Source organism: Perna viridis, chromosome 9 (genome assembly GCF_037379345.1).
Source record: "Perna viridis isolate PV_CMFRI_1.1 ecotype Kerala chromosome 9, ASM3737934v1, whole genome shotgun sequence".
In the NCBI taxonomy this organism is placed as follows: Eukaryota; Metazoa; Mollusca; class Bivalvia; order Mytilida; family Mytilidae; genus Perna; species Perna viridis.
This window is the reverse complement of record NC_142453.1, coordinates 16,043,362-16,070,095: the sequence shown is the minus strand read 5'-3', so window position 1 is coordinate 16,070,095 and position 26,734 is coordinate 16,043,362. Positions and strand designations below refer to the sequence as shown.

Here is a 26,734-nt window from a genome sequence, read left to right as displayed (position 1 = left end):
CACATTCTAACTGCGAGGTATCCAGTCGTCACTTAATCTGCTGAATTATCGCGTGCTTGGTGAAGAAGGAAGAAAATACCGAGTTTTTAAGTCTTTGGTGCGACTCGATACGGGATCAAACCCAAGACCTCCCGCAATTTAGGCGAGCACGATACCCTAGGACCATCGAGGTGGTACCCCGATTGAGATGTCTCAATATTAACCAAATACACCATACACCGATTCTCTCTGCGTCGTTTAATGGTTTTAATTGTGTAGGGTGACGTTCTATAACAAAACCGATATAAGTCGTTGGAAAATTTTTTTTTTGAAATATCCAAACGCATGTTGTATCTATGTAAACTCGGTTTTCTTTCGTTATGAGTTTTATCACATGGATTTTGACAACTTAGTACAACCATTGTAAACATGCAATCTCAGATCTGTAATACTATCGTTCATGTCAAAGCGATGGTGTCTTTTGAAAAAAAGAAAATAAAGGTGCGACCAATTTAAAAAGTTAATAAAAACATTTCTATCATAGAAACCATATAGAGTGTCATGATTATCAATAGAAGAAATTTTTAATTATTTTGTTGAATAATATCTGCTTCAAAATAATCAGACATTCCTTCGTCGCCACGAAACGTAATTTCATAAAACTTTGTAAGTAACAAGAATATTATTATAATTGGTTCTCTTTTTCTTTGCAATGGTCTACATATTTTGGAAATATTGTCATCTCAAATAACAGCTTGGACCCCCTTTTCTGGAATCCCCGTTCCATCTGCACTAAGGAGAGGCAAATACATATTACAAAAAGATAATGTTTCCTCTATTCCGTGTATGACTAGTCAAATCGAATTACATAGAATTTTGAAATTACAATTCCATAATTAGGACTTAAGACCATATCACATTTGTTACTATTACACATGTACATGTCCATTCATAAAAAATACACGGATCCTTACGATATGGTGGCTATTACGACCGATTATAGGGTTGTTTAGAATTACGAGCCACATTCGACGTATTGTGATATATTTTCACGACGTGTTAGCATGTTGGTACAAAATGTACATATAGTTGCGAGCAAGTTATGAATATTTACAAGTTTTATGTTTTGTTTTGCTTTCTTTTGCAATTCTTTGCAATCCTCTATTGGACCAAATTTACCAACTAAATGAATTGACAGTACATAGGGTTTGAACAAAAACATAATTACGGTATTCCCAATTTAAAGGAGGACTAGATAAGACAAACAAGTAATCATCTAATTCAGGAGAATAAATCAAAGATCTAAGTTTTCGCGAAGTTCAAGCGAAGAAGTCCCAATTATTTAACGTGGCATTTGAGTTTCATTGACATAACATGCTTATTTTTTTGCCGGCATATATATTTACATGTATGTGTATGGTGCTCTGATTTTCGCACCAAATTTTGAATTACATGTATTCACATATTTGACATGTTTCTCCATTCTAATCAGAATTTCCGAAACAGCGGTTGCGTAGCTCTTTATTGAAGTAGAAGATACAAAGATACAAGGACGTCTGTTTCGGAGACTGTACCATTTAGACATCTAATCAATAATTAATGTTGGTGGAAGAAAAAGGAAGCAATCGGAGCAATCTCAATAACTTAATTGTTATTTTACACGAAGCAATTTCCCTATGTCCTAGAAACTGTTAATTAAAAAATAATCAATGTCTTCCTTGTACAACAAACGTTTCCGATTGTTGAAAAGTCATGGTGAAATAAATGAAAGATGAGCAAAAGTTTAAAACGTCTCAATACACACTAGAGACCTTGTCATTTTTTCGGAGGAAAGGTTGATTGATTATATTATACCCCAAATTCTGCGAAGGTAATAAAATAGCATTCATGGTGTCCGTCCGTTCTTCCACTTTTTCCGAGTCGTTCCAATTTTCTCTGCAGCTACTTGATAATTTGACAAACTTTGATGACTTCGTTTATATTTTTACACATAGTTACTGGGTGGGGAGCGGGTACTCTTTAGTGAACTTCGATTACAGTTTTTTAAGTTGCCATCCACGATTGGTACAGCTGCTTTTGAAATCGAGCTGTGTGTGAATCGGACATAAGTTTATTATGTTGAATTTAAATTCATATTTATCGACTTTCCTTCATACAGTTGGTTGATCCCATACCGTTCTGTAGAATATTTACGACCCTTAGCCCTAGTCACAGGTGTTGCATGTACATGTACCTACAAATCTAACTTTGAACCATTGTTAAAACCTGTCTAGTCATACGGTAACCTTCAACCTCTTGTCAAAAGTATATATCTATGCCAATCATACATCATAAAAGCAATCTAAAAAATCGACAAGTGTTGAAGTTTAAAGTATGATCAATCGATTAAAAGTATTATTTTATCAATATATCTAAGCATTTAAGTTTTAGCAGTTTGATTTATTACCGTTATTTTTCATACATGTACAACCTGATAGAGTTTGCTTTCCAGGTCGCCATTTTTGACCTGGCATCTTTTGAACCTCATTGTAAAGACGCGTTTTCTGATTTATGTTGGTTGAATTTAGGTTTCGAAAATCAAACGTATTACAAAATCATGATAATCAGAATGTATATAAAAAATAAGCGGGGTTTTATATATAAAAAAAAAGGTTATAACTTATTAGTAACCAATTTTCAAGCAAGAGGAAGAAGTTAAATTTCCAACCCCTGATCTCTGATAATCAGGAATACATTGTACATGCTCGTTGATACAATGTAACACCCGCTCCTGCAGGTCATCTATATATATTTATTCAGTATAATCATGCCTTTCATACTTAAGGGGCAATTTTGAAGGAGAACATAAAAGCAATGTATGTATGGTATACCCTGAGTAATACAAGACGTGATTAGATTTTATATACATTTTAAAGTTATTATATCTGCAAAGAAATGTCACAGAGCATTAAACAAATTTTGTCTTATTTTTCAATTTTTTTTACCGCGTAGATCAAAGTGGAATGCCGTATTTGTAAGTAAATCACCGTCGCATAAAATGCGTTCTTTGTGACTTTCATTAATATCTTATATTTGACAACTCCGTAAAACAATTATCCCGCCCGTATAGAGAAATACAATGACCCACCCCTAGTATTAGTTTAATCTTATTTGCAAATTAGCATGCTGTATATATGAAAATGATAATTTTGCACCTGATTTTTAGTCAGTGTTAAATTGGCGGAAAATCCTATTCCTATCGATGTTTGTATTTAAATTTACTTAGCATAATTTAACTAACTTCGATCTTGAATTAAACAACTTACTGTTTCAAACGACAAAGATTCCGATTAATATTAAACTTTAACTTATATTGAACTGATATGAAATCATTTAATTTACCTGATCTACCCATTGTAAAGTAACGACTTAGTTATCCTTATACGCTTTATGACGTATTTCCTAATGAGTGTCATCTTTTACTACAGATCACATTATAACAAAGTCAGTTGTATTCTCAACTTTCCCAACGTCCATGGTTGTTTTACTAGTTCTCACATCACTAGTTGAACATGCTGGACTTCAATATACTTTTTTACTCATTTCCCCTCTGCACAAACGACGTTCCGAATGTTGTAATGGTGTAATTATTTATACATTCTTATATCCATTCTTTTCTTAAACTTTTGAGACAATGATAACTTGTTTATATTCACTGTGAAATCTACACGAATCTTTAGATAAATCTTGTGTGTCATTTTATGGTCTTCTTAAATTTTGTAGCTCTCAGTCCTCTGAAATTACAGTGAAACCCGTCTAAAACGAACCCTGAATAATCCGAAAACCTTCCGAAATCCAGACCCTTTTTACAGTCCTTTATATCGATTTACATGTATTTTGAACCTTGTTAATACGGACATCTGTCCAAACCAAACACATGTCTAAGTTGAACACTTGTCCAAACAGATAACCTGTCCGAACCGATCTCCTGTCTAAATCGACCACTTGTCCAAACCGAAAACTTCACCTGTCCAGACCGAACACCGGTCTAAATAGAACATCTGTCCAAACCAATCACCTGTCAATACCGAACACTTGTCCAAACCGAAAATCTGTCTAAACCGAACATCTGTCAAAACCGAACACATGTCCAAACACAACCAGTTCGGTTTAATTAGGTTGCACTGTAATATACATTCAACACGCGTTAACGTCTTTGTATGTCTACCCCTTTGTTAAATTTCAAATAGTCTTGCATTTTGTAGTCGGGTGGGCTTCAAAATAGATATGTAATTTAGATAAAAATAGGTTAAAATTTTATTACTATATCACGAAAATTGGTATGGACAAAGTAATTCAGCGTTACAGTGTTTACTATATTTGTAAGTAAAAGTCCCGTAATCGAATCATGTACAATGTACAGGACTGTATTTGATGTGCAAACACATTCGACTTTAATCTCAGTTTCTGCTATATAGATGACGTATTATCTTTAAACAATCCTAATTTCAGGAATTTGATACATCGCATCTACCCCAAAGAACTTGAGTTAAAGGATACTACAGACGCTGTGAAGTCAGCCTCATATCTTGACCTGCACTTAGAAATCGATGGTAAAGGAAAACTGTTGACCAAACTTTACGACAAACACGATGATTTTTCATTCAAAATTGTCAGCTTTCCTTTCATCTGTGGCAACATCCCTTCAGCACCTGCGCATGGAGTGTTCATATCACAACTCATACGTTATGCCAGAGTTTGCCGATACTACGCAGACTTTTTGTATAGCACTAGAACTCTAACAAATAGGCTTCTGGAACAGGGTTATGTTGCTACAAGATTGAAGTCATCACTACAGAAGTTTTATGGTCGTCATCATGAACTCGTTGATCGTTATCGTGTACACCTGCACCATGAAAACTGATTTATTCAACGGGTCATAGCTTTCCTTTCCTCGTTTGTCTACCCCGGACTTGACTTTTTATGAGCAACTCGGCGAGTGTTCCCTTGGTTCCCTTGATTACTCTTCACTTTCAAGTGATCTGATTTGTCAAAATTTGAAATGAGAAAAATCTAAATTTGAGATTTTTTTAATGAAAATGGGCACAAGGTTATTTGGTCTGCAACGGAAATTGTACTTAAACCTTATCTACATCAGACTTCTTTAATTAAAATGAGAATTGTTGTTTGCTGTTTTCGAAACAAATACGCCATTAAGCTCGTGTAATATTACACAGTTAACAGTATACTAGAGGTACACATTTGTTTTACTACAATAAATTCGAAGTCTTCACCAATTTAACAATAGCCTTCAAGTTTCAACTTCGAAAAGAAATCAGGTCATAAAAAAACATTTTAGAACATAACCATATACATTTGATTTTACAAGGGATAAGGGAATCTCAGAAAGGGGTCATAATAGGAAAAAATTCAGGACAAGTAATTGGTAATTTCAGAAAAAAATAGTTTATAGTGCATAATTAAATGGTCCGAACTGAAACAAGCTGAGTGTACGAAATACACTTTTGTAGTTATCAAATTGTCACGTCCTCATGCTAATCACCAGTACAATCTAAATTTGTCATCGAAAAGTATAGCTGTAAACTGAATATAATTAAAGTTAACATCTTTGAAAACCTCGAGGCAGCACAAAACTGTCACTGTTTGTTCAACTATATTATTTTGTCATATCAATAGACCTTCTATTACATCAACAAGTATATTGTTCTTTTAATGAGTTCAATACTTTGTTGGTCTTGTTGATTTTATCGTCACTTGCAACAAGACTGTGTATTTCACCAGCACGCAAGATTTAAAAAAAACCACCACGTTTTCGTATTGAATATCAGTTTAATAAAACATTTATTTAAGTAGAATAGTTGTAAAAGTTAATATCAAGTACATTTCATCCTTTATTGTTAGTAAACAGTTAAGGTAGTTAGGTACAGCTCCATGTAAGAATCGCGCAGGTCGTATAGTAAGAACAATACATCAAAAACGTTTGCTCAACTCTATTGCTGAAATATGTTCTGACATTGTACCTTAAAAATGTTTAGAAATTTTGTTACGCATGTCCAGGATGATGCAGTAAATGCGCTTAACATTTAAAAGTTCCGCCAATGGTATATTACCACCTGTCTGATAATTACACAGACGTGTACTTAATTTGCATTCTCAGTAAGAAAAAAGGCGTGGTACGAACTAAGACTTACATATAACTACCAGTTTTACGTTGAAAACTTACTACTGCATGGAATGTATGGAAATCCCCAAATAGGATTACTGAAGGATTTTAATGATAAATATTTGGAATTTACTTTTAAAGTGTAATTACTTTAAAGTACTCCGTTATTGCTTGAATTGAGTATTTATATCTATGAAATGTGGATCAAAGTTCGCTCCTTAAATTTAGAATTGGATGATAACTCGATGTTCATTGATGTCGTTCTTCAAAACTTTTAATTTGATTGAAAATCAAGGATATTGAAGAAGTACTGGTGCGTTCTATTCTCGAAATTCTATTGAAAGCAGAGCAAAGTTGGCGTCTTTAACTTTAAGTATGATGCTAACTACAACACTCATGGGGTGTTCTGTTTAAATGAAAAACATGCTCGAAAACTTTTAAATACCATTTTTTGCTAGTATGGTACAGTCCTTGGGTACATTCAGTTCATTGTTCCTTGATTTGGAAATCTACAATACATACATCTGTTTTAAAGTGGAATCAAGTTCATAACTTAAGACTTGAAACCGGCTTCAACCTTTTGAAGTGTTCAGTGAGATTACAAAATAAACATTTGAACAAACTTTTTACAAGTTGGGCTCGTGGAATGATGTGACGAAATTTAAAAGCGCCATTTAAGTGCATTACAACAGCGTAATATAAAAGAAAGCTAGGTTTTATGATTGAATTCAGATTACCCACTCATCTCTATGGAACATGGAAATTTGCATCGTGATTTTGTTGTGATAAGGTTGCACAACTTTTGATAAATTTGGAAATTAATGCATAAAGAACACAGCTATCATCAATAAATCTCACGTGGCTTAATTACCTTTGATGTGTTCTTATCTTAAATAAAGCGATGTTTATAAAGAGAATATAGAATACGCCGTAAATTAACTCCTTTGTCAAATTAGTTGTCGCAATATTGGAAAAGTGTCTAGTTTTAATATTAAATTTTGATGAAACATGGAGGACGTCGGGATTCCTGATATAACCATTTCGTCCCCACAGCCGTCTGCTCCACCCGTACTATCTATGACAACAGTTCCCGAGGCAACAATAGACAATGAAGCAGTACCACAGCAACCGACAGAAGATCAACAACCGTAAGTTTTGTTTTTTTTTTTGTTTTTTTTTTTGTTTTTTGTTTGTTTTTGTTTGTTTTTTGTTTTTTTGTTTTGGTATTTTCCCTCAACTTTGAATTAAAGCGAAAGTATTAATGGTAAGACATTGATTAGTAAAGCATACATAAAGCGAAAAATCAGTGAATAACAACATGTCACAATTTATTCTAAATATTCTAAATATTTTAAATATTATAAATATTATATGTGTTATATATGAGCTTTGATGAACCAGTCAATTTTTTTTGACACCTCATATTGATCAATAAGTTTATGGGGTCAGCCGGAGAATTTTTAAAACGATAGCTAAAGTCTTGTAAAAATAATCCGACTCAAAATGCTAATCTATAGGACGTTAAGCACGATTGTAAATAAATGTCTTTAAAACCTTGGCAAGCTTTTGACAAAAGAGTAGACTTTTCTGTTAGGAGATTTGAGTGAAGCTGATTTTATAGCATCCAGTGGCGAAACAAGAGAGGGGTGTTCCAGACTGATATTGGTCAATTTGTACACCCCCCAACCAAATGCACGAAATCAACAAAAGTTTCCAACAAAAAAAGAGGGGTTCTGCCCTGATGACCACCCCCGGATCCACCACTGATAGCTCCTAACGAACGGAAATACAATGTTATCTATTTTATTGTAATATATCTACCCCTGAAAACATATGTATGCACACACTACCCTTTGAAAATAAGTAACGATATGATTTGCAATGATATTGAACGTAACTCTTTGTTTTGTCAATTTGAACAATACCGTAAAATAATGTAACAATTGTTTCTTCAAATGTAACACATTCAATCTATAATTGTTTATTTAAAATTCGTCCATGAAACTTAAAGTGCACAGCAAGTGCAATCCTTGATGTGATATCGAAAACTCCTGTACTAAAGGTTTTATCGGCTTTTATGTTCAAAACGTGATGATCCCATGGAATCAGAAAAGCAAACAAGTGGATTTGACAGGAAAGTCCTTGGGTATGGCAAGGAACTTCACAATTGATTGTTTCGACTTTCGGATTTAGAGATGGGATTTTTAACTATGATCAATAAACGTACTTAGATTATCTTAAATAGTTAACTATTGTTCGCTGACTCGAGAAATGAACAAAAAAAACCCATTTTTTTTTATAGCAACAATAGCACGATATTTACAAATATATTTTAATGTTGTAATATCAAATACTGAAACTATTGTTCTGAATTTAGATGGAAATAAAATAAAGATTGATATACTTTCAAGTTCGGTAATTCGCATGTTATGACACAATTCAGTGCAATAAGACTAACCGCATGAAGCTACAAAGATTGTAACAAATAAGGCATGGAATATTTATTGGCCTTGGCTGGGATTTTATAGAATATTCAAAATTTTAGCAATTTGTTTACTCAAAACTCCCCCGCCCCATTTCGCTAAATAATGTAGATTTTCAAATAAAAGCTGCAAGCGAAATCTATTACTTGTGCACTTCCGCTTTAAAATTATCACTCAACAAAATATCCCTTAAAACTGTCTCAAAGAATATATATTCAATGGTATTTTTCCACCCATCTGTGGAGGTACATTGTGAATGATACAATGACTTACGAAGAAAGCCAAACAAGGTAGATTGAATGCTGAATGACGGTGACTTGCGGTTCTTCAAGTTAAACTTAGATGTACCTAATGACTATATTTGGCAATTCGCTAGAACCAGCAGAAGGTTTGATAATGTTAAACAGATTGCTAAACTATGGGTTGATCCACCGAAAGAAGGACAGTGTCACTTATGTTGAAGCTCATTTTATATTTTGTGTCACCAGATAAACCACTATGAAGCACTACTACCCATAGGCATTTACTATATGGATGTCTGTACGAGCTTTTGGGAGTAACACTTCCTAATAGACATTTACTATATGGATGTCTATACGAGCTTTTGGGAGTAACACATACTCATAGACATTTACTATATGGATGTCTATACGAGCTTTTGGGAGTAACACTTCCTAATAGACATTTACTATATGGATGTCTATACGAGCTTTTGGGAGTAACACATACTCATAGACATTTACTATATGGATGTCTATACGAGCTTTTGGGAGTAACACTTCCTAATAGACATTTACTATATGGATGTCTATACGAGCTTTTGGGAGTAACACATACTCATAGACATTTACTATATGGATGTCTATACGAGCTTTTGAGAGTAACACATACTAATAGACATTTGCCATATGGATGTCTATACGAACATTTAGGAGTAACCTTTGTCGATAGACATTTGCTATATGGATGTCTATCCGAGCTTCTGGGAGTTACCCTTGCCGATAAACATTTGTTACAATTATCAGGCGATATCGTTATGTTTTGTGCTAGCTAACCAGACGAAATTTGTGAACAATTTGATGTCTGAAAACTGTTCAGAATTTTTCAATGAATACTATTCATTTTTGAAACTATGTAAAGTGCAATAAGTAATTGGTGTTTTAATGCATTTATTTTTATGTTTATGTATGCCAATCTCCTACGAGAGAAAGTAATGTATGATTATGAAGATATGATACTGTAACCATTTTCCAATTTTCAAACGTGGCACTAGAAAGAATATTAGATAATAACATTCATCTTAACATAATATTGTAAAATTTGATGTTTTCTGTAGCTGGAGATCAATCCTGTTGATATTGTTTTAGCCGTTTTTAAATTGATATTTTTCGCTTTCGAAAGAGGAATCAAGGGAACGAAGATTCTTGTGGAATCAAAAGAATGTAATCCAGGGACAAAGACATGGAAAACAGACATACACAACAAAGAACATAAATTAACCAAAATAATACATACAAAGTAACAATAGTAAATGAGCAACTCGGACTCCACTATAAACTGGGAGAATGGATCAGGTGCACTGGTAAGGTAAGCGCCCTATGTAATTTAAAGTGTAATATGTTTACCTTTCGTATGACTCTTTGAAATTTTTATATTACCTACATGTAATATATTACCTACATGTAATATATTTATTTTTGTTTCTTTGTATGTCATCTCCTAGCTAAAAGGGAGATGAAGATACTGCAACCATTTTCAAACCTGGAATTAGAACGACCATTAAAAATACACTCATCTAAACACTACATTTTAAGAGCCATTGTAAAATGTTAAAGTTTTCTATAGCAGAAAAATACTGTAAATATTGTTGCTAACCGTTAAATGTGTAGAGTACAACGTTACTACTTAAACTTCAATAATACTTATTCATTCTGCAAATACCTTTAATTGACTATTGTAAATGCCTGTATAAAACAGCTGAAGAGTAAAGTTTATGTGCTGGATATGACTCAAACACTTCTTTTATAAAAATAAACCTCCGGAGGACCCTTTTCTGGCGTAATGTTGTATACAGATGAAGGATGTAGTTAAAAGATTTGTCAATAACTGTTACTAAAGCGGTTTCAATAACACTTTGTCTTTTTGGCGATACCTTTGATTGCGTTAAAGTTTATGAATCATTTAAGTACCACGCCATGTAAAGTTCAGACAATGCCAATGGTAGAGGTGATTCCTAGTGTAAAAAATCCCACCGAAAAACCCAACTACATACACTATACTTTTACTTAATTATGCTCCTTTCTGTATAATAATCTGTATTTTGGAGAAAAACCATAAATGCATCACCCATTAAAACCAACCAAATCAAGAATGATAACTCTTGCATAGAGGCTATTTCATTTTAAATCAGTTTAATTGTTGTCTCAAAAGTCAATAACTTAATGGAAAACTAAGACCTGTTTTGTAATCTAAACTGTTTCTTTGTAAAAAAGTTACCAAAATGGAAGCGAGTTTGTTGGGGTTTTTACAAACATATATAACACTCTGTCTGATTTATTTTGTAATGACTACTACTTTAAAATAAATAAAAGCAATCAGCTGTCTCATGGTATAGGTATATAAAGGCTAACGTGTAGAAACTTTTTTCCAAACTTAAAACAAAGTGATCTTTTGTTGGAAGCTAGTTTGTTTCTAATTTTTTATGTGTAAAGGCTGTCACATTTAACAATTCATTGCGCTATACAAACTGATGTTTGTTTGAAAGCCGTTGCTAACAAAAATACCACTTGTAGTCAATGCCAAGATGAACTTCTACAATTTTTAATAGATCATCGCAAATCATAATTTTTAAACAGAAAGAAATAGACCAAGTCAAAAGTCTTTTTGCGAAAAGTGCAAACGGTCTAGCTTTATCATTATTCAATCCAAAAATCTTATACAATTCGTGTTTGGTTCGATCGTTTCTAAATCTATCATATTTATTAAAGCCCAGGTGTTCATCTAACTTATGATAGATAAATTCGAACCTCGTATGATATTATCAAGGAACATACGAGAGTTTTGTTTAAAGCACCTTCCTTTTGCATAAACCACTCCACATGTATTGAAGGACTTTTCAGTAATACCTATTGATGCATTTTGGAAGCCTCTTGAAATCTATTACTTAGAAAAGTTGGTTGCTAGCGTTGTCAAGGTAGGAAATTTCATACTGACTTATATTTTAACTTGACAAAATTTTTTCCATTCGTTACTTTTAATAACGCTATTTAATCAACCTTTTCATCCTCTCGTTTGAGTGGAATTGGGTATTCACAGTTTCCTACATGACGGTGCATAAATCATCAAGTGTCTAATGTTCAATGGATTTTTACCTATTTAAAATAAAAAAAAATACTATATCAATGCATAAATTTATTTATATATACAATGTAAGTACAGATTTAACAGCGAGATGCCTTTTAGACTCTTAAAGCATTAAAAATATTAGTTGTGTATACTGGTCTTTTTAAATTTCTGTTGGGCTTTATTTTAAACGGATCTAAAATGAGACAGGAAGAAGTATATTCTAGTGTTATTTAATGCCTTTTACAGTTTTACTTTAAATAGGATTTATTTTTTTTCATAATTTTCTCAGAAAGGTGCATTTGATTTACTTAGTAAAACATTTTTGGACACGGCACGACGTGGAAGAGTGGAATAGTTGATAAAATGGAGCATGCCAGTTTTGCGTTAACAGTCGATAAGAATATTTCAATTTATAAAAGACAACTGATATACTAGTGATGTTTTAAGCATTTTACAGTTTTTACGGTTACATGATTTAATTTTTCATAACAGTTTAACAAGACTTTATGGCTACGCAAATTTTGTTTCAATATGTTATATTTTGTATCCTTACTCTGTATTACAGATTTACCTCCTGTCAGTCTGAAATCGGCTCTCAGGGCATCAAAGGGCATAGGTCAAATTCGCATTGATAACCTTTACGATGCATGTATATTTGATAGGGTTTTTTTAAATATATTTATTAAGATAAGTACTAATGATTTTGGAAAAAAAACCTCTATTGCACAGTTGCAGTTGATATTATGTCCCTTTTTAACTGCACCACCAACGTTGAAAACAGGTCAAGTACCCCCTGTCCGTCCGTTTACTGTCATATTTAGGGGATACTTACTTTGTATAATCAGTAACTAAAAATGTTTTACAAAATATCATTCAAACTTTTATATACATATTGAAGAATAGTATCAGTGGCCGTTCATGTCAAAATAGGGATATTTCTATCGGCTTACTTTCAACAAGTACCGGCTTACTTTTCAAAAGTATCGGCTTACTTGTTAAAAGTATCGGCATACTTTTCAAAAGTAAGCCGATACAAAAACTTTATGCAGAGTGAAAAAAGTAACGGCATACTTTTCAAAAGTAAGCCGATACTTTTGATAAGCATGCCGATACTTTTAACAAGTAAGCCGATACTTTTGAAAAGTAAGCCGGTACTTGTTAAAAGTAAGCCGATAGAAATATCCCTGTTTTGACATGAACGGCCACTGATAGAATAGTACCTCATAACTTGCAGAAATGATTGATTTGTTCTTACAATTTTTAGCATGCTGAACTTAGTCATTTTTTGTCACTTGTTCTTGTGGGGTACCTACTTTGTGTATTCTATAACAAAAAAAGTATTGCTCTAATGATTTAAAACTGTGTACTGTATTTATACTCATCTTGAAGATGTTCATCTTTTTTACCTTACATTGATTGCTTGTTGAAATTAGTGGGTTTTTTTTCGGTGATAAAATGAGTTTAATCTATTGAAGACCCATGTGTGTCCTTGAACTGACATTTTTCATACCGGTGGGGTTGTTTGTCTCTTTGACATATTCACCTTGTCCATCCTCGTTTTAATACTATAATCCAAAGCAATGAAGTCTTCAAAATATGAAAACTTTTTTCAAAGTTTTTTTTTTTATTATTATTAATAAATTAGTTTAATCATTTTCTTTTGCCTCGTTCTTGAAACCAGCTGTAGATCAGGATTATGTTGTAGTTTCCTCTGAAAACATTATTGAATATAATAATGATATACTACCGTTAGTACATTATTCAACAACTTAACTTCTTTTAGCACTGAATTTTTTTGTGGTACCAGAGTTTTAATATCAGCTTTTTGACAAATATTTATCTATCTTTTTAAATAAAATGACTCTTTAAAAGTCCATTAAACGTCTTTAATATAAGTATATACAAATAAGCCTAGCACCAATAAGATCACCTTACACAACGTGGCTTTTATTCAATTTGAAGTACATATATGCAGATCATTACAATTTTTCAACAGAGAGAATCGGATACCAAAATATTTAGGTTATACTAAGCGCAATATTACGACATAGGCCTTTTGTACGATATTGTACAACTTGTCTTATCAGCAATACGCATGGTGAATATCTTATTTTATAAAGAGAGACAGTAATGCCATGTTCTAACGCGTGCCTTGTAGAATAAAACCTACCATAACCGAATTTCTTTATGCTTCAGCTTCAGGACGTATTTTTAGTTCGGAAAGGTTCATTTGATTTGCTTGATAAAACACTGCTGGACAAAGCACGACGCGGATTAGTTCATAACACCGAGCATGCTGCTTTTGCATTAACAGTCGATAAGAATATTGGTCAATTTATATATACGGTCAATGTGCGGCTTTGAATTTGTTTTTGCAACGAAATTATTCGATAAAAGTTTAGTCAGAATTCTTTTTGTTCAGTGACTTTAGATGTATCTATTGACAATACGTCGCCTTGCGACATACAATATCAATTCCCTATGCAGACCTATAACCGCTTAACTGATTTACAACTTACCACTCCGTCATATCAATAAGACCCGTAGATCTATAACATCTGCCCGGTTGGCAACTGTATTACTAACTTATCACTCCGCCAGCATATAAGCTCTGATATACAGGACGTGAAAAAAAATCACAAGTCATGATCCCTACTCATTACATATTCGAGAAGTTGTTTCCGGTGTACGGTACTAATTTGTATATAGAATCGTGGCTAAGTACCGAGTGTAGCAGAGATGTTGAGTTTTGAAATAGCGAATATTACCCTCTGAGCAGGATATTGGCTCAGGATGAGAGAAATTCATAGGACATGAACGTTATTCAATGTAGATCCGCAAAGCCATTTATTGTGTTCTGTATAATTTGCATAAGAGGTGTGGTTTAGTGTTTAGTATGGCAGAGGTGTAAAAGTTTTAAAATAGAGATTAAAATAACCTCTACCGATCTCCTCGGCAGACCGACTAATACTCTCTGATTTACGCCATATTTTTCTCCGCTGTTAGTTATGCTATCTGAAATTTTTTTTTTCGCACTGCATGAGCACTATCATTATTGAAAATCTGTAAAGCCCCATTTTTTTGCGGGGGATACAAATATCACAACTGTATAAGATATAAAACTCTAAAGTTGACGTATGTCACCAAGACCAACTAGATTCATTTAAAAAAAAAAGGAACACTTTGTTACCCCATGGTTTACATGACTCACATGGTCATTTAGAATAACAACTCTTCTACCCATTAAAAAAAGCAAAAGTTATTTATTACTTTTAAAGGTATTCGTTAAACTAGGATTTATCATTGATCGATTGTAATTTTGATTGACAATGACTCGTATTGATTTTCTGATGGATTAAACTTGTCAAAATCCATGGGTGATCTTCTGATATTTCATATGAAATTCCTTCTATAATGGACCAATGCACGAAAATATATCCTCCATTTGAAATTATTTGTCTTCAATTAATGTTAAGCAGAAAACCAAAACAAACAAAAACTTAGCAGACATACATGTATGCAATCGAGTCTATTTCTATTCATTGTTGAAAGTACTATTTAAATATCCAAATTATCAAAACGTAAGCGTTTATGCAAAGGACGCTTATCCTACCGGTCCACCTGGTCTATGCTCCCGGTATTCAGTGGAGTCCAAGTTGCTCATTAACGTTTGTTTCTTTGTACGTATTATTTTGATTATTTTTATTCTTCGCTGTTTCTCTGTCTGGTCTTTGTCCCTGGATTGCATTCTTTTGATTTCTGCTAGAATAGTGGTTCCCTTGATAACTTTTTAAGTATTTCTGCAGGTTACAACTTTGCGAACAAATGCGCGTTTTTTTACTTTTTTTTTTTATCAATTTATAAATTAGCAGTTTCTGAAATCGATGTATGACTGCCTTGGTACGGAATACGAAATAAATTTCATTTCAGTTTTGTATGTATGAATGTACAAATGTTGTACATAAGCTTATCTCGGACATCAAAGTAAATTGCAGTACATCACATGCAGTCAGTGTAGATATGTACATGTACGTACAATGTACATGTTTAACTAGTATGATATATGTGTAGTTATAACTACGTTTAGATTTTTTTATTAAATATTCGATACAAAAATATTCAGCAGATAAATGTTCTTACTGCATACGTCAAATCAATTTATAAACTTTTTTAAAAAAAAAATGCACTTCCACAGCACAACAAATGAAAGAGTAAAACAGAAAGTACAGTTCCTCTTACGCTATGAAATATAATAAACAAAGACAACTGTGAAGACTGATGTTGTCTCCTTGATATTCATCCTATATTTCTTTTCTATTTTATATTCCGACATTTAAGAATGTGCTGGTAACCTCGCACAACAATCACACCATTTTCTAGTATTGGTCCACCATGCACTGGTGAAAAAAACAATATTCGCATGCTCCGTACTGTATATGAATTTTTTCAATATTTGTCTTTTTCGTCTCATCGTGTGAAAGAATTTTTCTATAAAGGATTGAATTAAGTAGTTTAAACATGTCAAAAGTATGTTCATCTTTTTTTCTACTGACATTATCCAAGACTTCAAACGACTTTATATATACATAAATAAACATCTTCAAACGACTTTTTATACATATATAAACATCTTACATGAATAACCGTTGATTTCGTACAAACCCAATAGGGTGAAATAAAGAACACTTGAGAAGTAGGGGTCAGTAGTGAAATGTTAAAGTTACACACCTTAAAAAGGTCGGCAAAATGCAATATACGTAATTCATTGGTATATATTTGAAGATTCTACGAAGGCCGCCTAAGGGTCATTCGAAAAAAAAATAGTTGCCATATCTATGTCGAATTAACGTAAGCGTATGTCAACATTATGACAAAATTTATCGAATAATAAAAAAGCCATGACATATCCTAATATTGACATAAATATTTTTTTATAATGACCTTTATTGACCTCCGTAATTGTCAAAGCACAAGACTACAAGTATCGTATTTAAGAATATTACATGCTGTTACATCATGGTAAGACAACAAATAAAACATTAAACTATAAACTACTCTAAAAGGAACTATAAAACATCGTATACCAATAAGGCTTATCAAAAGACGTGGATACTGCGTATACAAATAATAAAACAGATTATCAACGATCTGCTTATCTATAGCTGATTTACATTTGTCAAGTTTGTTGGAAATCTATATAGTGTGTTGTGATATAAAAGGCGGTAAATATATTTCCAGAGGGTGTTCACCAGCCTTTTCTACATTTTGTTTTCCGATATTTACAAAAGCACAAAATTCGAAACCCTCAAAACTCCTACAGCCTAGGCTTCAAGATTTGTATTACTTACATGTATGTATAATTTCTATGATAACTTTTTGCAGGACTGGATTTGGCCACCTATTTTGATTATTTGGCTTTGCTTACTTCTTGTAGACTATTAATTTGGTTCTAATGCTGTTGATGAGAGGTTATTCCTTGAAACACATGTGCAGCATGCCGACATTAACCAAACTTATATGAACTTGGTGTTTTCGTTTATAAATAAAATATTTAAGATGAGAAAATGTGAATATGGAAAGGGAACAATAGAGAATAAGAGATGACTTGATGAATTGTATGGAAATAAAACAGAGGCATTGGAATAAGTAAGGATTAAATTAAGAAATAATTAGAGCAATGAAAACAATGCATGAAAAAAGAATGTATGGTGCATTGGAATGGTACGCTTGACTTGAAATATGATTTATGTACACAGCCAAATGTGCCACACATGAGACTCATATGAAAAACAAAATATGATTATCATATGTTTCGAGCGTGATATGATTGCCATATGCTTCGTTTGATTATCATGCGTTTTTCATAAAATTATCAAAAGTATTTTACACAAACATGATCATATCTTAGCAAGCCCAATATTTATATTTAAGTAGCACTCAAGCTAAGAATCATGCAAAATGTGATTCATGGGTAAAAAGCCTACATATTTTTATTTTTTATATTTTGTTTGAATTGCCATAGTAAACATAAATTAACATTCAGTTTTTCATATAACCCGTGTTCTTAGGAGATAAAAATTATATAGAATGCAATGTAGATTTCAAAATTAAGGGAGATAACTCTGTAAATGACACCCAAGTACAACAGAATCTATTGGATTTTCAATGTTGATTATCTCCTAAGAGCAGGCAGATTTGAATGAATAATTACATATTTCATGGTATAGACCCATAAAACAACTTAATTACAAAAATAAAAATATGTAGGCTTTTTTTGGGGTGTATCACATTTTTTTAGATTTTGCATGATTCTTACAAAGACAGTTACTTAAAGTCATGTGACTGTCATATGTAAGTTAGCACTCGGTAATCATTATAAGCTATGAATAGTCAACATATGACTATCATATATATCACTCCTGGTTGTGTAGGAATAAAAGAATAAGATAATTGGAATTCTTATCAAAAAAAAACTTATCATTAACACTTTTACTCCTTAAATTTGTTATTTGTTATTTGACTGGATATTTCTATGTTAACGTGTTCTCCTCGGGCAACGCATATGGGCATTTATGTATACTTCAATGCATGTATTTCACTTTGGTAATCTTGGTTGAATTTTAAAATGAAATTTCTCACAGTGAATGTGGAAAATAATTTACATAACGAAAGTAGACATTGGACATTATTGTAAAGTTCATGTAAAATAGTCCATCGATACTTTATTTCAATTCCACCATAAATTATGACGTTTGAAAAAAAAAAACAGTTGACGTAAATTGAGATCCATTTGTCAAACAGGTCAGATATATCGCTTTTGAGTACAACTGAATTAATACTTAATGTATTTGCCATGGTCGTTTAGGGATTATAGATGGCATTTGAATGCTATTTATCAAGTTTATATCTCTATATACTAATCCATACACAAATACTACATTACACACATTAATATTGACAAATTGAGAAATCATCATTTTGGTATCAGAGCATGTACTTTTACTTATGTGAACTTATCTTGCTAGATTGTGCGGAGTTTCCCTTAGATTTCTTAAACTTCCATAGAATTGATATAATGCGTATTTGGTTGCTCTGAAATAATTTAAGGTTGTATGCTAGTTTTAGCCATTTAGCCATTTTTGTCACATTTTCGGACTCTTCTGGTTTTATCTATTTCGTAGCATTTATATTGTTTAACAGTGACCCCCCCCCCCCACTTTTCTTTTCATAATTACATGAAGCACAGTTACACCTTAAAATGTTATTTGGGCATTTTTTATGACAACTTGTTATTTTTTCAATGTTTTAAATAGATAGAACCTACTAAGACAAAACCTATGGAAAATCTAGAGAAATCTCTTTCCCGCCAAAATTTCAAATGCTTGTATCTCAAAAACAAGCACTCTGACATATCTATTTTTTCTTCCCATATTGTTCTAGCGAGAAAAATCTCAAAAGATTTCAAAACCCTTTGAAATGCTTGTTATTCTTAATTAGAGCAGCGAACATCCTTATAAAATGAAATTATATTAAGTCCAGAAGTTTTTACTCAGAAACTATGGAGTTTACACATATATAAGTTTTACGAAACTAAAACCGGTGTTGTTTGTAAAGTAGATAATTCCCGTTGAAAAAGGTTTATTTAGTAAGTTTTAATTACTTTTAATGATTTCGTCCATATTCTATGAAGACATCTAAGATATTTATAAAGAGGACACGTATCCCCTGCTGCCGAATTCAATGTTTGAGCGTGGCGTGTGTATGTGTATGTATGTGTGCTTTGTTTTGTTCGATTTTCCATTTTTTATAGAACTACATGTATACGAGATTTATATGTCAATGAAAAAGATAACATTGCCTACAAAGGGACATAACACTCTTTAAGATTCGAGTAAATACGTTATACCATATTAAATTGATTTTAATGAAACATAAATCAAAACGATTAGAAACAAGGATTTCCAAACATGAACATTTTGTACATGTATGTTTAACTACAGCTAGTGTATATATCTAGCCAATGACTTATTTAATCATTTGTAAGACGACAAATGATGAACACTTGATACATGTATACATGTACATGTACCGGTATCTAAATGTTCCGAACAGTTGAATGGAAAATGTGTTACAATTGACCATTTAAGCTCCGTCGTTTAAGAGTTATAGAGGTAAAAGTTAGTACCATTGAAGTCTTATTTAATTGTTGAAAGCTTAACAACAAAACATAACAAAAACATGTCTGTTGTTATTTCACGGTGACTTTACATGGTACATTCTATATAACAAATCTAATCTATTCAAACGTATTTATTCAGACACATTGAGGCGGCTTTAAATCGTCAACAGATCATAAATTACTGACAATATACCAGGAAAATCAATAAATATAAGTTAATGGTCAAAATCAAATAAGTTTTATGACATGTTATCATTAACTTACATGTTTGTTTGTTTAGTATATTTGCCTTTTATCTCTTTAAGAAATTCGGCTAATAAATTCTCCATGACTGATTTGGGTTAAAATCCAGTTGGGGAAGGTACTGTTTTAGAGTATAATTATGTATAAAAACAAGGATTTTTGATGATTTTTATTTCTTACCGCTGAAGGTAAGTAACAATAAAAATCAAATGATGTACAGTAACTGTAATACTTTTCGAGGTTGCTACTTTTCGCGGTTTGAATAAAAATGACAGGGGTTTCAAGGTGTTAAAAATCAATGTCGCGGGTGCTTTGTTTCGTGCTTGTCTGTACACCATATACACAGCGAAAATAAGTAGCGAAATTAAACATAGGCGGATCCAGGGTTTTAGGTAAGGATTGGGGGGAAAGAAATTCTTGACAGGATCACTGATGAGGATCTCGAAGTGATCCGAATTTGCTAGAGGGTCTGGGGCATGCCCCAAGAAAATTTTGATAATTATATTAAACCTTAAATCCTGCATTCTGAGGGTATCTTGTACAATTTTTTAACAATTTTTAAAAATTGCAATTTCCTAACCCCCTCCCCCCGGGATCCGCCACTGTTAAATACACTTCAAACTGTGTTTACGTAGTAATATTTCGTATATAAAGCTCAGTTACGGCAGTTTTTTTCAACACAATGTATACATATTTTGTAATGTTATTAACAGTTCCAGAAATATATCGAAATCATCTTATAGCCAAGGCATTGTTGATTTAAAATTTAATTCTATAAGGGTTGAATTCAAAACAGATGAACGCAATTTTGATTAAACTCAATGCATTATCGTATAGTTTTAATAAATACATTATGCAATGTAATACCGTCATAGGAAGTTCGGTACTGTCACAATGCGAAATTATGAGTCTGGGTCCAGTCGGGCAAAAAAGTATCCGAATGATATTGTACTGCTATTTATGGTCATGTTTAAAACTCTGATGCACTTCCAGGACGGACCCAGATATTTAGAAAAAAAGGTTCCAGGTCATAACATCCGCAATTTTGCCAATAAAATTTGCTTTATATAGACGGGTTCCAACCTCCGGTCTTCCCTGCCCTGCCTGGATCCGTCATTTGTTATAATTTTGCGAATTTTTTTCGTAAAATAAAAAAAAACAACTGATATCGTAAATTTCATTGAAGATTAAATTTCCTTTTTGACATTCTTAACTCATCTAATTGGCCTTTTTGAACTTGTTAACTGGGTTTGTTTTTCATGCTATAATTTGCAAACTACAACTCGAAACAATTTTGGGGTCTACGACAGAAATGTCACAGCGTTTTTAAAATTGTAAGTGTTTCGAGAATCGTGACATTATCACACCCGGAAGCAGGGGGGTTCGGGGAGGGGAGGGGAGTACGTCGACATCCCTCATTGAAAGCAAACACGTGCTGAGAACTGTTATGTACAACGGGTTTAAAATTGGTAAAACACTTTTAAACTTTTAAAGTAAAAAAAAAACAAAACAAAACAAAAAAAAAATAACAAAAACAAAAAAACAAAAAACAAAAACGAAACAAAACAAAAGAAAAAAAAAACAAAAAAAAATATGAACGGGCCTGTGATATACATTAATATTGTGTGATAGGTACAGTGTCACTTCCTATTAATATGATTAAAGGCCTCGCAAATACAGTATTTACGCTCCAGTATCATCTCGCGCTCATTCGTGCGTTTGAATTATAAGTTCCAACTATCTCAGAGACCAAAAAATTGTGGGAACGTCATTGCCATTATTTAAACTTATTTCTAAATGCAAATAAAAACTTTTTTTCACACGCAAAAAAGTGCTAAATGTGTTTCATACTTATCAACAAATATTTTTACTATAACTTTATACAAACTCAAGGTAAATTTCAGGTGTAAAAATGTGAACACCATGGAAGGTCTCTTCTGTGCATGGAAGGTAGAAATATGTAGAACTTAAGCCTTGGAGATAACTTACCGCTGAATTATTGTCAATAACGATAAATAATATGCTATTCCTTTACATTCTAAATGGTTGTAATGCAAAAGTACCATTATATCGTGTTCGTTAAAAGCTAAGTATTTTATTATTGACCCTATAATCGAAAATTTAAATCAATTTGAATGGTATTTTGAATTAAAAACAGTCGGAAGTGTCGAAATGGAACACTAAAGATAAAAATCTGCTTATCTAGCCTACCCCCGCGGATCATCTTTTCCCTTGTTAGGTGTCAGGTCGGTCGTCAAGGGATTCACTTTAAATATTTGTCCTGTGTGAAGGTCATTACATTGTCTTAACTTCTTAGTTCTGTCAATAAAATGATAACTGTCTATGTCAATATGGAATACCCTTTAAAGGTAACCACAAAACACTTGAAAAGGGATATTTGTCATTGATAGGTATTTGGTTGTAACCAGTAACAGAGTTCTAGTTGTGATAAAACCAAGGAATTGTTTCAGGAGAGATCCGAATTATACATATACTAAAAAAATCTCACACACTTTCAAAGTATTATAAAAGGAAACTTTGATACATTTTAAAAGTTTGAAGGGCAATTCTGTTTTCTCTGAAATCAAATATTACACTATAGATCTCTAACTCTATAAATGGTTGTTGAGTTGTTTGAACTCATATCAGAGTTGCATGGTGTTCCTTCAAGACGAATGGAGGAGTTGGTAAACGCTCCAAGGCCCACTTAGACGTAGGCCAGAGCGTCAATACAACAGCCCAACCGATACGAGAACATAAAAGCATGAACTTCGATCAAGGTTTTCAATCAATCAATCAATCCCGTAAGGGTCAATTGCGCGAGACCCGATGGTAGTCAAGACCATATAACCTTCTTTCATTATTGAATCACGCAACACTTCTTCCAATTAGCCTTTCGTAACAGGGTTGCGTTGCTACAAGATTAAAGTCATCACTATACAGAAATTTTATAGTCGTCATCATGAATTCGTGGATCGTTACGATATATCCATCTGCACCATGAAAACTGATTTATTAAATATGTCATATTTTTCTTTTCCTCTTTTGTCTACCCCGGACTTGATTTATAATGAGCAACTCTGCGAGTTTCTAGAAAAGCAGATGACGCTTACCCTACCGGTGCACTTGGTCCATGCTTCCAGTTTTAAGTGGAGTCCGAGTTCCTCATTTTATATATTTTGGTTATTTTATGTTCTTTGTTGTGTTGGTCTGTTTTCTATGTCTGGTCTTTGTCCCTGGATTACATTCTCTTGAATTCCGCTAGAATCGTGATTCTCTTAATAGACGGAGAATGGTAAAAAAAATGATGATTGACAAGAAAACTACATAGTAAAATGTGAATGTGTTCACGTGAAACTTCACATAAATTAATGTGATCTTGAATTTCATGAATTTCATATACACTCATGTCACTATATTTTGTTTTTGCTTAACTCAGGTGAAAATGATATGCAATTCAGCTTTTAGCGAAATCAGCTTTTAGAACTTTTTTTCATCCTCAGGACTTTATTTTGGGTTTGTTATTTGTTCCAACACTTGTACGTGTCCATGGCAACCAGATAATCTGCTTGTTGCCAGTGCAAATGTACTAATACTTATATTCGCGTCATTGAGCTTAGTATTTAAAGCAAATCCATCGACTATATTTGCGTTTATCATGCACAATCGCCGTCAATGTTTAAATATGTTTTTAAAATCATTTTAATTGTGATATATTTGTCGTACCTGAGAATGTAAAGGGTATCAAGATTCCCTCCCACATAGATGGAACATTTACTTTGATTTTAACTTTAAAATTCATTTTGATATCTTTATTGGTTGTAATACGTCTTTAATTATTTTGACCGACTTTTCATTTTCATTATTAAATATGTTCCAAAAAAGTTTATTTCCAACTTTTGGCTCTTTCGTCTCCTTTTTGACATATTCAAATTGGAAAATACATGTCGTTTTGTTTGTTTCCATAATCAATTCTTATCGGAATATTTTTCTTTTGAAAGCGAACATTTTTTGGGTTTCAATTGTGCCACATCTTAATTCATTTGTTGTCATCTGGTCTGCTCAACTTCTATTAAAAAAACTACAGTGAAACCCCTCTATACCGTACCCTGAATAAACCGAAAACCTGTCCAAACTAAACACTTTTGAAGTCCTTTTAACAGGATTGAATGTATTTTGAACCTAAGTAAACCGAACACCTGTCTAAACTGATCCGTCCATTTAAGATTCAGTTTTGACTGATTTCACTGCAATGATTCATTAGATAAACAACGTTTATTTCACGAATTTAGGAGGTAGACCCAGGGTAAGGGACAAAACTCATACAAATCATTTGAACGTTTGTATTCAGCATTTTACATCAATCTCATGTAAGCATCAAGGTAACTTGGACTGATTCCATTCTGTTTCATATGAAAGCTTGATAAGCTTTGGGTGAAATTGAATATGATACAAACATATCACTGATTTCAAGAGTTACGTCCCCTACCCTAGGTCTACATCTTTAACAGTATTAATGTCGGTTACACAAGAACGATGCTGTTCCTCAAGGCTGTGTGTTTCAATTTTTTGTTCATTGTTTTCTTCGTTTTCTTTGTGTAATGAATTTTGAAGTCGGAAAATCTTTGATGGTCGGTAATGATGTAAATTATATACACAAGCACTTTGCTGGGACATTTAGTAATACAGATTACTACACACGAGGTGGAAAGGTTGCTAAATATCCAAACATTGGGGGATCCGAAGAAAAGGGGGTCCAGAAAAAAAAGTGGTGTTCAGGCTATTGTTTGCTAATTTTTTACCAATATGTCATGAAATTAACATAATTTTCAAGTAAAAAGGGGGATTCCAACATCCGAGAATCCCTTTGAATCCGCCACAGCTATGCCGCCATATGTCACCCCCTTTTTATTCCAATTCCATATACATGTACATATCATTTCCACATAAGTACTATTTGTTTTAGTAATTAAACCATTCATTAGCCCAGTCTTTTATTATTGATATCAATTTAAAACTCAAAAATATAAAGGGTATGGTTTGTTATTAAATATCTTTAAAAAGATAAGTGATATGCTTTTGGTTATTTTAAATCTTTGAATGTTAATTTAATTCGTAAACTACACAATACATTCTTTTACCGTATGTATTAAATGGCTCTTTGGGGGGCAAGTGGTTCGAATCAAACCGCATAGATATCTGTTTTTAGCGTGTCATCGAGCACGGTCTAGATCACTATTATTGACCTTTCTCGCCCGTTGGTATGTTTTAGGTTTTTAGACATACCATTGTGCTAGACCCAGGGAGGTAGAATTTTGTATGTATTAGGCATAGGTTTAACCATGTTACGGGTTTAATTTGTCACGAGAGAGTTTATAAATAACGCGAGCCGTAAATTGTAATGTATTTCTATATGATATACTCGTGTGAGAGAATCTGAGATTGATTTTTATAGAATTGGAATTTTATCAGTAAATTCATATGAAAATATTGGGAAATATGTGATAAATCGATGTAAAACCTATCTTCAGTTTCAATATGAGGTTTTGTGCTGATTGAATGATGCTGTGGTATGTTTCAAAATGGATACAATGAATGCTAAAAGTTCGACAGGTTGTGAAAGTTGATGATTTGTTTGTCAAGTGATTGGTTATAATTGATAAACTTCGATTTTCCATGGATCTGTCTTTGAATATGAGAGGATTAAAAGGGAATGTAAAAAAACCACGCCATTTGAACACCGTGGCATCAAGCATACCACCAAGTTTCCTTACTCCTCTTGGAATCCAGACATTGGAAAAGAAAGATGATGACAAAATCCGAAAACGAGGCGAACATCGTTACATAAAATTCAAAGGGCCATACGAAAATGAATTCATGAGGTAAAAAAACTTTTTTCAGTTTAGAATTTGAAAATTTATCACCAGTGGATTAAACTACAGTGATACCTGTCCCTATTGGACTATAGCATATGTGCGGTTAATGCAAATGTTCAGTTTACCCACGTTTAAAATACATTTAATCTGATATGATGGGACTTTATAAGTGTCTGGTTTAGACAGGTTGCTTTATTCAGGTTTCAGTTTAGATAAGTTTCAGTATACTATCTAAATTTCTCATTTAAACATGATAAAATGATTATCGTAGCAAAGCGGGAGATGTTTACATTGTGAACACATCTGATATGCTACCTAGGATTCTAGCGAAGTTAAACTTATTTTGAGTTTTAGACACAAAGTGGTTTTGGATCCAGTGTTCTGAGCGACCAAAATTATCTATAGTTATTATTAATTGGCATTCCATGTGAAACACTTTGCTTTTTAAGTATGATACATTAAACTG

At 32.8% G+C, this 26,734-nt stretch overlaps 1 protein-coding gene across 11 annotated transcripts in view; it reads left to right on the top strand.

Moving 5' to 3' along the window:
* LOC148606953 (uncharacterized) overlaps positions 1-26,734 on the top strand; it is a 50,814-nt gene that overhangs the window by 6,702 nt on the left and 17,378 nt on the right. The window contains exon 1 of one of the 11 annotated variants that reach the window (XM_088544086.1): positions 6,167-7,290. The exons of 2 other annotated variants lie outside the window; for them this stretch is intronic. In XM_088544086.1, the coding sequence (XP_088400212.1) occupies positions 7,151-7,290 (140 nt within the window). In that variant the 5' untranslated portion in view covers positions 6,167-7,150. Of the gene's footprint in view, positions 1-6,166; positions 7,291-11,622; positions 11,819-17,459; positions 17,617-20,561; positions 20,581-25,677; positions 26,275-26,734 lie in introns of those variants that run through there. 8 more of the 11 variants (XM_088544098.1, XM_088544097.1, XM_088544094.1 and 5 more) reach the window with 8 other exon arrangements.